Source organism: Ornithorhynchus anatinus, chromosome 10, assembly GCF_004115215.2.
Source record: "Ornithorhynchus anatinus isolate Pmale09 chromosome 10, mOrnAna1.pri.v4, whole genome shotgun sequence".
Taxonomy (NCBI): domain Eukaryota; kingdom Metazoa; phylum Chordata; class Mammalia; order Monotremata; family Ornithorhynchidae; genus Ornithorhynchus; species Ornithorhynchus anatinus.
Genome location: NC_041737.1, coordinates 30,084,242 through 30,097,618, shown reverse-complemented (window position 1 = coordinate 30,097,618; position 13,377 = coordinate 30,084,242). Strand labels below are relative to the sequence as shown.

Sequence of the window (13,377 nt, the reverse complement as noted above, 5' to 3'; positions counted from 1 at the left end):
TGGAGGTGCTGTCAACTGCAATGTAAAATATTTGGTGGCTCTGGGAAGGTCAGGTGTTCAGCTTTTCATATCCTGACCTCACTGTGGGCGGGGAACGTGCCTACCAATTCTGTTATATCACATGCTCCCGAGCACTTAGTACAGTGCTCTGCAGTGAACACTAAATAAATACAATTGATTGAGCCTGAGGTTCTGGCAGACAAACCATTTGGAGACATCCTGGACCCAAGTGGCAAGCCTGAAGAGCACTGAAGAGGCCAAGGTTGACGAGATCAATTTGGGAATCACCAAGAGATGAATGTTGGATGGAATGAGCCCCACGAGGCAGGGAATGTAAAGTTCAAAATAGAAAGAGAACTCCAACAGAGCCTTGGGGGATATCCTCAGGGGGCTGAGATGTTTGAAGAGGAGCCAAAGAAAGACTGAGGAAGGCTAGAGGGATAAGAGGAGAACCAGGAGAGAAGGCTGAAGTAAAATCAAGGATAGAGAGGGTTTTTGGGAGAGAGGAATGGTCCACGAGGATCAGGAAACTTAGTGGTCAAGAAGGATTAGGAGAGTGGGGTTGGAATTCTTGTGGCAGTAGCTGCTGGGACTTCTTAATTCCAGGCAGGCCTACCTAGGGTTGGGCGAGCCCGTTGGGGGCAGGGACTGTCTCTACTTGTTGCTGAATTGTACTTACCAAGCGCTTAGTACAGTGCTCTGAACACAGTAAGTGTTCAATAAATACGAATGACTGACTGAATGAATGAATGAATGAATGAATGGAGAGTATAACTCCTACGGGACTTTGCCTGGTCTTTTTCTGCTGCTTTCTATTTCACCTTCCTGTGTGCCTGCTGCCAACCTTCCCGGCCTGTATTATTAGAATTAGGTCCCCTGTGAGTTAGGGACATGCCTACTTTTAATCTGTATTCTTCTTCCCAGCATTTAGCACAGCACTTTTGCACAAGAGTGCCCACTTTTTTAGGGTAGTTGGTAAGTGTTGAACACCTTTCTAACTGCTGGGACAGGTACAGGCCGATTAGATCGGACGCACTCCCACCCGGGGCTCACAGTCTAAGTAGGAGGGAGGACACATACTGAACTCCCATTTTACAGTTGAGGAAACTGAGGCCCAGATGCATCAAGTGATCAGTCCAAGTTCACACAAGAAGAAAAGGACAGAGCCAGGATTAGAGTCCAAGGCGCAAGCTCTTCCCACTAGGCCACGTTGCTTCATTAAAAATCTATTACTACTAGATTCAGCCTTTTGCATTTGACAAGAAGGCCACTGGCGACCTCAGAGAACAGTGAAATCTCAGTGGAGAAACAGGGAGGGTACACCTTCCCCGCCCCTCCCCCGGCTCAATCATACATCGCGTGACTTACCATCATAGTCTCTGCAGCGTTTCTTTGGCATAGGTGGCCTTGCGTAAGCATTATGGTCCACCTGGTCTTCGTGAAATTCGGACCAGCTTTCAGTAGTGTTGTTTCCGTGATGAGTAGGAGCGATGACAGTGATAGTGCTACTCAAGGTTGGAACGGGGTAATGGCCGGATGAAATGTTTGTTACGGAAGAAACTGGAGGATAGTTGTTCTCTAATGGGTCTGCTCGGTCCAGGTCGTATTTTGGCTTTCCCAGATCTCTTTCTGAAAGGAAATGGGGTGAGAAATCGGATTTAAAAAGCATTATGTGAAGGGGGTATCCCAAGTACAGCACTGCTTTGACATTCCACTTCCCCTGTTATAAAACAGACACCGCCGATGAGCCGTCTCCTTTTTTACGGGCTTCAGCTTTCAAACAGATGATTTCTAGCAAACCGAGGAAAAACTAGAGAAAAAAACGAGGAATGGTGTTGGGGGTGATGCACTCTTTACTTTTACTGGATTCAGATGTTTTTCTCTTTTACGGAAACACGCTCTCAAGTTTTCCCCTGTATCTCCCCAAATGTCAGTCGCCCATTTTAGGTGTGATACGAGCCGTAAAATGAAACAAGCCGTCAAAATCGCCAGATCAGTAGGGATGGGGGCGAGAGTTAAAGGCAAGAAAAATGTTTCTTATAAAACAAAGGATCTTCTCTTTGATGTTATCCCCAGAGGTGAGAGACAGGGAGACTGGGAGAGAGGAAGGGAGCAAGAGAGCCTAACAGTGGTGACAGCTGTACCCTATTTCCAGGTACTCCCTTCAGTCCATCTTCTTGTCTGCCATCCACTTGCGGCTTAAAGTGGCATCTGAAGATTTCAACCAGATGGGAATCTTGTCGAAGGGGTAACTGAAGTAACGGCTGGATAAAGGTCAGTGTGGGTGACAAACTGTTGGGGATGTGGGAGATGAATAAGGGGCGAATATGGCAGAAAGCAGACTCGAGTCAACAAAGGCATCCATAACAGCTTGTCGTGGGGCGGGGAGGTGGAGGGGGGCAAGGGTTCTCAGGTCCCCAAGATTTTGGATACTGGGAGGGTGATGGCAGCGTCGTCGTACAACTCATCCACCTCATCTCCTTGGAGCCCCAAGACCAAAGCCCTAGCCCTAGTCTCCTAGCCCAGCAGGGACCCTGAGACTAGATTAATGAGGAAATGGAGTTCTGAACTATTTCCTTGAGCTGTGCTACTCCCTTTTCAGCAAGCTACTGGGAACTCAATCAATCTGAGAAGGAAGACTGGATTTGGAAAACCAGAAAGAGAGCAACTCAATGTAAATGCTTTACTGTTTAATAAAACAAAATCATGTGCCCACTATCTCGACACAAGCCGTACCCATTAAAAACAATACCTAAGAAACCTTAATGTTCTTTGCGCTGACATCTAAAAATTCGTTAACGCTGTTCTGAAAAATCTTTCGAGTCCTGCTTATCTTACATGAGCTAACCATTCTGCTTGCAATGCTGTGAAAGGCAGAACCCAGGCTCCAGAATGGTCTGTATTTACCCCTGCTCCGCGTTCTGCTTCTGCTTCTGCTCCTGCTCCTGTCTCTATCCCTGTCTCGCAATCTTTCTTTACTCCAACTTCGACTTCGACTCCTGCTGTAACTCCGACTCCGTCCCCGTCGCCTGTTGTACCGATCTCTATAGGAATCTCTTCTGGGAGGGTTGCGGTCGTAGTCTCTCTTGCGAGAACGCTCATCTTTTTTCCTTTCATCACGGCTCCTAAAGAGAACGTTTGTGGAAAAATAACTTGTGAGGTGAAACATCTGCTACTATGACATTCCAGTTAAATGCAAGGGTCACAATGTACAGCAGTATCCTATTGTTATCCCGGTAGACCTGATGTAATAATAATAGCTGCGTACTTGCTGGAGTAGAAACGAGACAATCAGGTCATCAAAGCCACTGTTCCCCCTGGGGGACACAGTCTAAGTATGAGGGAAATCTCACAGCATTTATGTACATAACTTTAAATTATATATTAAAAATTATTTATTCATATTAATGTCTGTTCTCCCTCCCTCCAGGCTGTAAACTCATTATGGCAGGGAATGTGTCTGCTAATTCTGTTAAATCGCGCTCTCCCTAGTGTTTAGTACAGTTTTCTACACATAGTAAGTGTTCATTCAATATGATCGATTAGAAACAGCTATGTAATGTCCATTTCACATATGAGGAAATTGAGGTCCACAATTTAAATGACTTGTCCAAGGTGAAACAGCAGGCAAGTGGAAGAGCCAAGATCAGAACTCACGTCTTCTCTGACTCTCAGCCCCAAGCTCTTTCCAATAGGCCATGCTGCTTCTCACGGGAAAAGTCAGAAAATTCAGAAAAATACTCTCCCTAAATGACACGTGTAATAAAAATCCAAAGACCAAAAATAAATGAGTGCAGTCATTCCTGTTGCAACATTGATAATGCAAGGGTTTTCCAGAATGGAAATGGTATTGTTGCAGAAATGCTAATAGGAAGATGGTTGCACAAACCCTTGACTTGGGTCTCTAAAGCTAGTTTAAGCTTTCTGCTTTGTGTTTCTGAATCAGAACTATTACCAGCTCATTAGTATTTTACAGGGAATCTAATTTGTAATGGCTATGGTCACTGTTTCCAGTAAAGATAGGGAAGTAGTGAACTTAAAATCCTAACATTTACTTCCCTAGACTAGCTATGCTAATGAACTAAAATCCTGCTGGAGGCCCTGGTGGGCTGAGCTGGGTAAAGGGCCAGGTTCCCCTTTTCCCAGATCAGGTAATGAAAAGTGCATCATAGCTGGAGGGATTGTATTCCTTTTTTTTTTTATGGTATTTGTTAAGCACCGCTAAATCTGGGCTGTGGTGTTCTTTGCACTTTGCTAAGGATTTGGAAGGTGCAATTTAGATAACTAACTTTGAGGATCAGGATTACCATGACCAGCTTTATGAGCCAGAGGGCAGACAAACTTTGCGATCACCCAAACATTTTTTGGTTGGTCAGCCTGTCAGTGTTGTGTCTTTATCTCTCTCTCTCTCAGGGTGCAATCACTCAATGCTAGGTAGCTGCCCATCCATTACATTTAAACTGTAAATATCTCTCAGTGTACCTATTATTCAATACAATGCAACTCTTTTGTTCCCAATCTCTGGATCCAGGTGTTGTATTCAGGATTACATGGAAATGACTTTAATCCTTTTTTTCCTTCTCTGCTTCACTATTCCTAAATCAGTCAGTGGTATGTATTGAATGTTTACTGTGTTCAGAGTACCGTACTAAGTGCTCGAGAGAGCACAGAGTCGGTAGACATGTTCCCTGTCGATCAATCGTATTTACTGAGCACTTATTGGTTGCTGAGTAATGTATAAGAGCTTGGGAGAATACAACAGAGTTGGTAGACCCATACCATGTCTGCAACAAGCTTACATTCTAGAAAGGGAGTCAGGCAATAATATAAATTAGTAAATTACGGATAGGTACAAAAGTGTTTTGGGGGTGAGGGAGGTGAAAAAAGGGAGCAAAAAAAGGGGCCACAGAAGGGAGTGAAGAAGAGGAAATGAGGGCTTAGTCGATGAAGGTCCCTCAGAGGAGACGTGACTTCAATAAGGTTTTGAAAGTGGTGAGAGTAATTGTCAGTCAGACGTGAAGAGGGAAGGCGTTCCAAGCCAGAAGCAGCATGTGGGCGAGAGGTCGGTGGTAACACAGATGAGATTGAGGTACAGTGAGTAGGTTGGCATGAGAAGAGTGAAGTGTGTGGGCTGGGTTGCAGTAGGAGAGCAGTGAGGTAGGGTAGGAGGAGGAGGTAAGGTGATTGACTGCTTTAAAGCCAATGTCCTCAAGGAGCTTACAATGAAGAGGCTAGGGGAAGAGAGTGAAGTGGCCGGCATGAGTCATTCTGATCAATCTGTTCCCATCAAATTGCTATGCTTTACCAACAGAATAAGCCAGTGACAATTTGCTAACCCCCCTGCTATGTTCCAAGAACTTGTTTTTGAAATCTTGTTCTGTCGTTTAATGGTGATTAGGGCTCCTAAGTGCTAAAGAAGCTAAACACGTCACAGACACCGACACCCACCCCCCACTTCACGCACACAGATTTCAACATGGCTTTATATACTTTCAACTTGGAAAGGAGTCTGATGCCCCAATATCACCTCCTTCCAATCTACCAAAAGCCAGCCTGGTCTTTTTGATTGCTTTACACCCAACTTCTGTATATCCAATCCACACCCATCACTGGCTAGTGTTCTGGCTAAGGAGCAAAATTTGGTAGCAGTAATAAATGAGGAATGACTAACAAAGCACATCGGTTGTACACAGGGTTTCCTGGGTGTGAGGTGATGTATAACTAGTTTTCCTTGGACTTAACAGTCTGTAGCGAGATGCCGGATCTACAAAACAATTCACATCCTTTAGATGACTTCGGAGTCATGTGCCTCAAATCGGCGTTTAGCAATTCCTGAATTATACAAAGCCCACCCACCTACCGCTTCCAGATCCAATCTCAAATGTGGTGGTCCAGGCACTCCAGGAGCCTTAACAATATGCCAAGGAACAGAGATTAAACATCACTGAACTTGCCGATGTCCCCTCCAGCCCCCCACCGCGACCTTCTACACAAGCTTTCCAAATTCCTGTGAAATATCAGTCTTTCAGTAACATTCACAAGGTTTGGTGCAGAGCCCTGAACCCAGAGATATGGGCAGAAATAAAGCATACATACGTACACAACCAATAAGCTTGGCCTAGTGGAAAGACCATAGGCCTGGGAGTCAGAAGGACCTGGGTGCTCATCTCTGTTCTGCCACCTATCTGCTATGTGACCCCAAGCAAGTCACTTCGATGGGCTTCAGTTACCTCATCTGTTAAACGTGGGTTAAGACTGTGAGCTCTATGTGGGGCAGGGACTGTGTCCAACCTGATTAGCTTGTACCAATACCAACATTGGAGACAAAGTGAAGTAAAGTGCCTGGTTACATAGTTCGAGTTTAACAGATACCATTTAAAAAACCAACTCAGCTCTCTGCAAAGATATACACAAGTAAGCTGGCTAATGAAAAGGATAAAATAGGGAGTTCCATTAAGTCAGAGGGTTGGCACGCTAATAAGGCCTGGTAGCTAAAATCAAGCCATCAAAGAAGTGATCAACCAGAGCTTCTGAACACCATCACTGCTGGCCCAGCTTCCTTCAAGGGCAGTGCTAAAGCTTTTTTAAATAGAGGAGGTCAGCATTAATTCTGGTTCATCTGCACTTTCCCCTAGGTCAAAAAAAGAGTTATTCTGCAAAGGATCATGGCTCTATCCTTTGGCCACATGGAGGTCCTTAAACTCCGGGTCACAAAGATTGCTTCCCTGAAAGAGCCAGGTCTGGTTCCCTAAACTCCTCTAGAGCGAGGAGAGGGCAGAAAAAGCTCTGGTCTACTTCAAAAAAGCGCTCCAATAATGTAGGGGTTGTTAAAATACCAAAATGTGCAACTTTGAACTCACTGTGTTTAAATGCCACACCCTCGTGCAGGTACTCAAACTTTTTATCCCTTATTTCCCTAACACTGTCCTTGGTAAAGCTAGTTGGGGAAAAAACACACCCCACAAGTTATGGTAGAACCAAATATGCCAGATTCATTAAATAAAAAGGTAATCTATTCATTGGAAACAAATGTTCAATTATTAATCACCTATTTTCTCTGTACCGGGAGCTTGATGGTGGAGGACTATGATTTAACCTTCTAGAAAACTTCTTCTCTCGTTCCTCTTCCTTTGTGATCTAGAGTTTAAAAGAGAAATATTATAAATGAGTTTGGCATTGAATTGCAGTCATCAGGTAACCATTTGAATAATAACTTTTTACCACAAACTGACTTCTAGTGTTTTCCTTAAAGTGTTTACATTACTGCCCACCTAGAATTCCTACTGCATCATCTGCCTCTACAACCCACTCCAGATTCTAGTAACAGTCATCTACCATCCCCTTCTCCCTACCTCCAACTTTCTGAGCTACTTTGACCCATTTCTCCCACATCTTCTTTACACATCCCTACATTGATCCTTGGGAACTTCAATATCCACACAGATGTTCCCAACGACCCTTCCGCTGCCCGCTTTCTACCATTCCTCAACTCCGCTGACGTCCTGCTCCACCCAAGCTCGTCTACTCACTAATGTGGACACACATTTGATCTCATCATCTCTAGCCACTGCACTATTTCTACACTCACAAACTCTGAAATCCCTCTGCCTAACCACAACCTCCTCACCTGCCTTCTTTCCCACATACCTCCTCCCCGCAAATCTGTGCTGTTCCCTCACAGAGATCTCCGATTTTGGGCCCCATCTAATTTTCATCATGCTCCATTTAGCTTCCATACCCAAACTACCTTCCTTTGATGTCCAAATTGATGCTCAACATCGCTCTCTCTAATGAACTCAACTCACTCCCCTATCTCTTCGTCAATCTCATACCACTAACGAACAGTCCTGATCATCTCCACAGCCTGCTTCTTTTGCTCCTGTGCACGAGCCGCAGAGCGCTGCTGGCAGAAATCTAGATATCAGGCTGACTTTGTCCGCTTCAAGTGTATCCTTGGGTGCTTTAACTCTAACCTCTCCCATGCCCGGCAAAACTATATTTCCATCCTTATTGACACCATGCCCACTGCCCTTGCCAGCTGTTCCAGACATTTAACTTCCTTCTTGCCAAATCCAATGGCCTCTACTCCATCCTAATCCCGTTCAACTGCCTTGGACACTATCGACCATCCCCTTCTCTAGGAAACATTATCTAACCTCAGCTTCACTGACATTGTCCTCTCCTGGTTCTCCTCTTATCTCTCTGGCTGCTTATTCTCAGTCTCTTTTGCAGGCACCTTCTCTGCCTCCCACCCCCTAAGTATGGGGGTCCCTCATGGCTCAGCTCTGGATCCCCTTCTTTTCTCCATCTACATCATCCCTTGGAGAACTCATCTGCTCCCACGGCCTCAACTACCACCGATATGTGGGTGGTTCCCAAATCCACATCTTCAGCACTGATCTCTCTCCCTCTGCAGTTCTGCATTTCCTCCTGCCTTCAAGACATCTCTAATAGAATGTTCTGCCATTACCTCAAGCTTAACATGTCCATAAGAGAACTCCTTTATCTACCCACCTGATTTTTGCAGATCGGTTCAACCTTCACAACATTGCTAAAATCTGTCCCTCCCTCTCCATCCAAACTGCTACCACAATAATCCAAGCACTTTTCCTACCCCACCTTAATTACTGTTATCAGCCTCCTTGCTGACTGCCCTGCCTCCTATCTCTCCCCACTCCAGTCCATACTTCACTCTGCTGCCCAGACTACTTTTCAACAGAAACTTTCAGTCCGTGTGTCCGCACTTCTCAAGAACCTCCAGTGGTTGCCCAACCACTTCTGCATCAAACAGAAACTCCTTACCATCAAGTTTAAAGTACTCAATCATTTTGCCCCTCACTCTCCCCTACTAACACCCAGCCCGCACACTTCACTCCTCTAATTCCAACCAACTCGCTGTACCTCGATATCGTCTACGTCACCAATGAACTCTCACCCATGTCCTGTCTCTGGCCTGAAATGTACTCTCTTCATAGCTGGCAGACAATTACTCTCCCCCACCCATTTCAAAGCCTTATTAAAGGCACAGCTCCTCAATCAATCAACCAATCAGTGGTATTTACTGAAAGCCAAACATGTGCAGAGAACTGCTCTAAGCACTTGGGAGAGTACCATACAAGAGAATTAGCATAATGAGCTTACAGTCTAAGAGGCCTTACCTGACTAAGCCCTCTTTTCCTTTTCTTCCACTCCCTTTAGTCTCGTCCTGACTTGCTCCTTTTATTCACCCCCTCTCCCAGCACCAGCACCACAACACTTATGTACCTAAACTTAATTTCTCTATATTAATATCTGTCTCCTCCTCTAGACTGTAAGTTCGCCGTGGGCTGGGAATGTGTCTGTTTAGTGTAATCTCCCAAACACTTAGTACAGTGCTCTGCACACAGTAAGTACTCAATAAACACGACTGACCGATCGATACTCTATTCAATCACACATGGTATGAAATTATTGCCCTGCAGATTTACTGATCGGAACAGAACGGCCTATGGAAAGAGCACAGATAAAGGAGTCAGGAGGTAAGTTCTAACCCTGATTCTGGCACTTGCCTGCTGTATGATTTCGGTAAGTCACTTAACGTCTCTATGCCTCAGTTTCCATATCTGAAAAAAAAGGCATAAGATACCTATCCTCCCTCACTCTTACATTCCCAGTCCCTTGTGGGACAGGGACTGTGCCTCATCTGGTTATATTGATCCTGACGCTTAGTGCAGGGCTTAGCACAGCATACATTCTTAACCGATACCACAACTATTACGAGGACGTTTCAAAAAATCCAGTGTTAAAATACATAAAATTGTGAAACAGGCCATACTTTTAAAAAACATTGATAGGTATTTTAACATCGAATTTCCTGACTTTCTGGTTATTAATGAAAGCATTCATTTTCATTTTTAAAAAAATTAAGCACTCTTATGGTGATGAAATGATCTGGTAAATGATCTCCAGGAGAAAGAAAAGAAATAAAATATAAAAAATTTTGAAAATCAAAGAAAAAATACTAAATAGAACTATTTATGTTTTAAAATAAAAGACCAGTAGTTTGGGAATTTATTCACCAAATATAAACCACAGAAAATATTTTTGTGAATAATTTAAGCAAATCAAAATCTTATTTTAAAAAGGCACTATGGTCTAGAATTTGGGTTTAGATTTAGAATTACCTGAACTTGGAGAATCACTTAAGTCATGTTTTATTCTAGAGAATGGTGTTTATAGAATAATGCATTAATCTGAAACCACCAAAAATTAGCCCCCCAAAATGACACTATGAAATATTCATGACTTAGTAAGCAATGCAAAAACAGGAAGAAATCAAATGTTTAGAATGCTTTCCAAGAAGGCAAGCAAACAGGGTAGCTTAAGACTCCTCTCACCCCCTACAATCAAATTACTATTAGTGCCATGAGATTTTGTAAGTACAGTCCCAAGAAAGAAGCAAATAGATTCAGATGGCAGATGGCTCCATTTTTGCGAAAACCTATACATGGCTAACAAAATCATCTGGAGCAAAGCCTCATCAACTAGAAATATTTCATATAACATGCAACAGTTACAAAAAACTCTATTTTTTTTTTTTTAGTCAATCCATCCATACTATATTCCCTTAAATACCAATTAGGTCATTGCTCTAAACTGTAAACTCGTTATGGGCAGGGAACATGTCTGCTAATTCTCCTGTACTGTACTCTCCCAAGGGCTTAGTACAGTGCTCTGCACATAGTAAGTACTCAATAAATACCACTGACTGATTGCTTTCTTGTTCTTGCGTCATTTAGCTGAACTTTGTACTGAGTGTTGATACTGAAAATTTCTTTGAGGCAACATAAAAAGGAGAGAATTATAGTAGGTGCCTTTCCTCAAAGTGAGCAAACACAAAGCCCAACTCTCTTCAATAACTTCTCTTTTTGTGCTAAATCTCTCCTTGAGAGAAGTTTACACCAGTCAACAGTTTCTCTCTCCCTCTCTGTCTTTCAGCTTCTGACCCCCAACTTCCCCAAGTCTTTTTCGATCCAAGCTTTTGGATCCAGGTTAAAGGCTAAGGTGGTCACGCCTGCATTTTAACAGGCATGCACTGCCTTTGGATAGAACAGATTTCAAAAACAAAAATCAAACAGGTGACTTAATACTCTGGAATTATTACATGAGGACCAAAGTACACTACCTTTATTCCTATTTTTGTAGCTTTGTGTGTGGAGAATGGAGGGCTCACCTGTGCCCAAGGCCAATGGAATTGCTGCCACTGCAAACCCAGTCCATGAGAAGCTAACTAAAGTTTCAATCCTAACAGCAATCAATCAATCAACCACATTTACTGAGCACTGTGCAGAGCACTCAACTGAGCCCTTGAGAGAGTAGAACAGAACTGTGTGGCAGACGCATGCCCTACCCACAGTGCACTTAGTCTAGAGGGGAAGACGGCAGTTTACAAGGAAACTGGAAAGTTCAAAACTGAAAGCCCCAAATCTGAGGCCTATATTCCCAAAGAGTCTAAATTTTTTGATCTTCTCTTGGAAATGACTCGGTTTTTTTTTATCTTCCTGAAAAGAGACTTGTAACGTGTCTCCGTGGCAAAGTCATACTTTAATACGGACGCAAATGAACAACTTCAACGGCATTCAAAATGACCCCAAGTCCTACCTCTTCTTTTTTTAAATCTTTTTCTTGGTGTTGAAAAAATTCTACCTTTAAGCTTCCTGAGGATGGCTGCTCTGGTGAAGGTAAATAGCTTTTCGTATTCACAGCATCAAAGAGTTTTTCTACAAATATCTGGGTCTCTAAATGAGAATAAAAACAAAACAGTTAGTGGAAAAAAACCAAACCATTACGGGTCAGGGCGCTCCCGTAGGGGAAGGGACAGAGATTCAAGACTAGGGGAGAGAAGGCAGGCAAGAAAAGCAGGGAGACGACTCTCAGAGACAGACACACAGGACATAGGGTGACAGAGGTACCTGGACTTAGTTAAGTGGGACCTGACCTGGTAATGAATCCCTATTAACCAGAGGAAACTGAAGACCCAGAGAAGTGAATTGACTCGCCCAAAGTCACAGCAGGCAGGTGGCAGAGGTGGGGTTGGAACCTAGGTCCTCCGTCGCCCAGTCCCAGGTTCTCACCACTAGGCCACACCACTTCCCACCCATCTTTGAGGAAGGGCAATCCATATCAATTCTCTAAAAGAAGACATGTTGCAATTCTTTATGCCTTCACATCCCATATGTGATGTGCATGATGTGCTGGGCAAACAATGGGAGAGTAGTTTCTTAGCTAGGCACTGCCACTCAACCAATCAATAGCATCTATTGAGCACTTATTATACACAGAACACTGTACTAAGCACTTGGGAGAGTACTGTTCAATAACGAGTTGGTAGACATGTTTCCTGCCTCCGACGAGCTGACAGTCTAGAGCTTTCCTGGTGATCTGCTTTGTAACCTGCCAGTTAAGAAAGAATTTTAAGGCTGTTCTCATCCTAATATCCTAGCACCATTTTGCTGTGCTGGCTGGAAACAGCTGCATCTAGCATGGCATTATGGATAGAGCACGGGCCTGGGAGTCAGAAGGTCATAGGTTTTAATCCCGGCTCCACCACCTGTCTGCTCTGTGACATTGGGCAAGCCACTTAACTTCTCTGGGCCTCAGTTACCTCATCTGTAAAATGAGGATTGAGATGCTGAGCCCCATGTAGAGAGGAACCGCTCCACCCCAGGGCTTAGTACTGTGTCTGGCACATAGTAAGCACTTAATAAACACCATAATCATCATCATTACTAGCTGAGGCATGATTTGTAGATTGCTGTGTACCCTGACTATTGGACACCAGTTGGGATGTTCCTCAACTCCCAGAAACCCCTTTACCTTGGCCGCTTCCCCTTTAATAATGATATTCATCACTGTGGTCTTCATTAAGCGCTTACTATGTGCCAACCTCTGTACTAAGTACCAGGGGAGATGCAAGATCATCAAGTCAAATCCGGTCCTTGTCCCAAATGAGGCTCACCATCTATAAAGGAGGGAAAACCGGCAATGTATCCCCATTTTGCAGATGAGGAAACTGAGGCACAGAGTTAAGTGACTTGCCATGGTCACACATCAGATATATCAGAGCCAGGATTAGAACCCAGATTCCCTGACTCCCAGACCTGTGCTCTTTCCACTAGCCCCTGCTGCTTCTCTATACCATGGAGGTTGCATTTTTGCAAAACCCCTACATTGAGAAAAACTTACTTTATAGCAATCCAATCCCGCACAAACTACTTCTTCTAACACCACAAGGTGCTGAATCCAAAGAGGCTTTTTTTTCTGATGTTACTTGTTAAGTACTTACTATGTCCTAAGCACTGTACTACCCCAGGCCCTCCCTCTAGGCTGTAAGCTCAT

The 13,377-nt window shown here is 43.9% G+C and overlaps 1 protein-coding gene across 13 annotated transcripts in view; it reads right to left on the bottom strand.

Annotated features, from left to right (window-relative positions):
* The window catches only part of RBM26 (RNA binding motif protein 26), a 77,666-nt gene that overhangs the window by 44,303 nt on the left and 19,986 nt on the right, over positions 1-13,377 (bottom strand). For 12 of the 13 annotated variants that reach the window (XR_005660473.1, XR_005660472.1, XR_005660475.1 and 9 more), the window contains exons 3-6: positions 11,641-11,777; positions 7,049-7,137; positions 2,908-3,125; positions 1,369-1,629 (exon numbers count right to left, since the gene is read on the bottom strand). Coding sequence is in view for 6 of the 13 variants with exons in the window: in XM_029074066.2 (XP_028929899.1) it covers positions 1,369-1,629; positions 2,908-3,125; positions 7,049-7,137; positions 11,641-11,777 (705 nt within the window). In the remaining 7 variants the exon portion in view is untranslated. The remainder of the gene's footprint in view (positions 1-1,368; positions 1,630-2,907; positions 3,126-7,048; positions 7,138-11,640; positions 11,778-13,377) is intronic. The other variant, XM_029074068.2, reaches the window with a different exon arrangement.